The sequence below is a fragment of the Aptenodytes forsteri genome, unplaced genomic scaffold, assembly GCF_000699145.1.
Source record: "Aptenodytes forsteri isolate BGI_AS27 unplaced genomic scaffold, ASM69914v1 Scaffold147, whole genome shotgun sequence".
Taxonomy (NCBI): domain Eukaryota; kingdom Metazoa; phylum Chordata; class Aves; order Sphenisciformes; family Spheniscidae; genus Aptenodytes; species Aptenodytes forsteri.
Window position 1 is genome coordinate 987,345 of NW_008795320.1, and position 833 is coordinate 988,177.

The window sequence follows — 833 nt, forward strand, 5'->3', positions numbered from 1 at the left end:
AGACGGTGGCCTCGATCTCGGGGCGCTCGTCCTCCTCCAGCAGGCTGTACGCCGCGTGGGTCTGGAAGGGCCGCTGCAGCGGGTGAGCCAGCAGCTTGGCCATGCAGTTGTGCAGCTCCACGGCCGGCCCCGTCAGCGACACCTCGTACTTGTAGTTGGTGCCTTTGGTGTCCAGGCTGCTGAAGAAGGCGTACATCTCCTGGGGGGGACACACACGGGGACGGGCAGTGCTGGCGCGGGGTGACACAGCCCCCAGCTGCAGCGAGGGGGGGACACACACACGCCCCATCCTGCATTTACCTTCCAGCTCGTCTCGTCGTCCTTCTCCTCCACCCCGTTGTGGATGTAAACCACGTCGAAGAAGAAGTAGGGGCACTGCAGCATCTTCTGCAGGACGAGAAGCCGGGAACGGCGCCGGGAGGCTCTTCCACGTGCCGGGATGGACCAGGAGCCGCCGAGCTCACCCGGTGGGGGTGGACACGGGACGGGACGGACATGGGGGGGACCTACCTTCATGTGCTCCGACATGGAGAACTGGGGCTGGCAGCCCGGGCGGCCGAACACCAGGATGGTCCGGACCACGTAGGGCGGCGGGATGGTCTGCACGTTCTCCGTCACCGGCAGCTCGATCTTCTGCTGGCTGCGCCGGGAGGATGGAGGTGGCTCAGGGACCCCCACGCCGTGGGCAGGGCTGCCTGCGGCTCAGGGACCGTCCCTGCCTCGTTAAAACTTAATGACGGTCTGACAGCTCTGAGCCCCCGGGACTGGGGAAGCAGCACCCACCCCGGGAGCTGTTCGGGTTAAAGGCCCGTGGCGTTTTTTCAGCAAAGCAG

The 833-nt window shown here is 66.0% G+C and overlaps 1 protein-coding gene across 1 annotated transcript in view; it reads right to left on the reverse strand.

The window, feature by feature from the left end:
* BABAM1 (BRISC and BRCA1 A complex member 1) overlaps positions 1 to 833 on the reverse strand; it is a gene marked incomplete at its 5' end in the record, with an annotated part of 4,691 nt that overhangs the window by 2,781 nt on the left and 1,077 nt on the right. Inside the window, 3 exons of the mRNA XM_019472203.1 lie at positions 5 to 199; positions 301 to 387; positions 511 to 633. Coding sequence (XP_019327748.1) covers positions 5 to 199; positions 301 to 387; positions 511 to 633 — 405 coding nt within the window. The remainder of the gene's footprint in view (positions 1 to 4; positions 200 to 300; positions 388 to 510; positions 634 to 833) is intronic.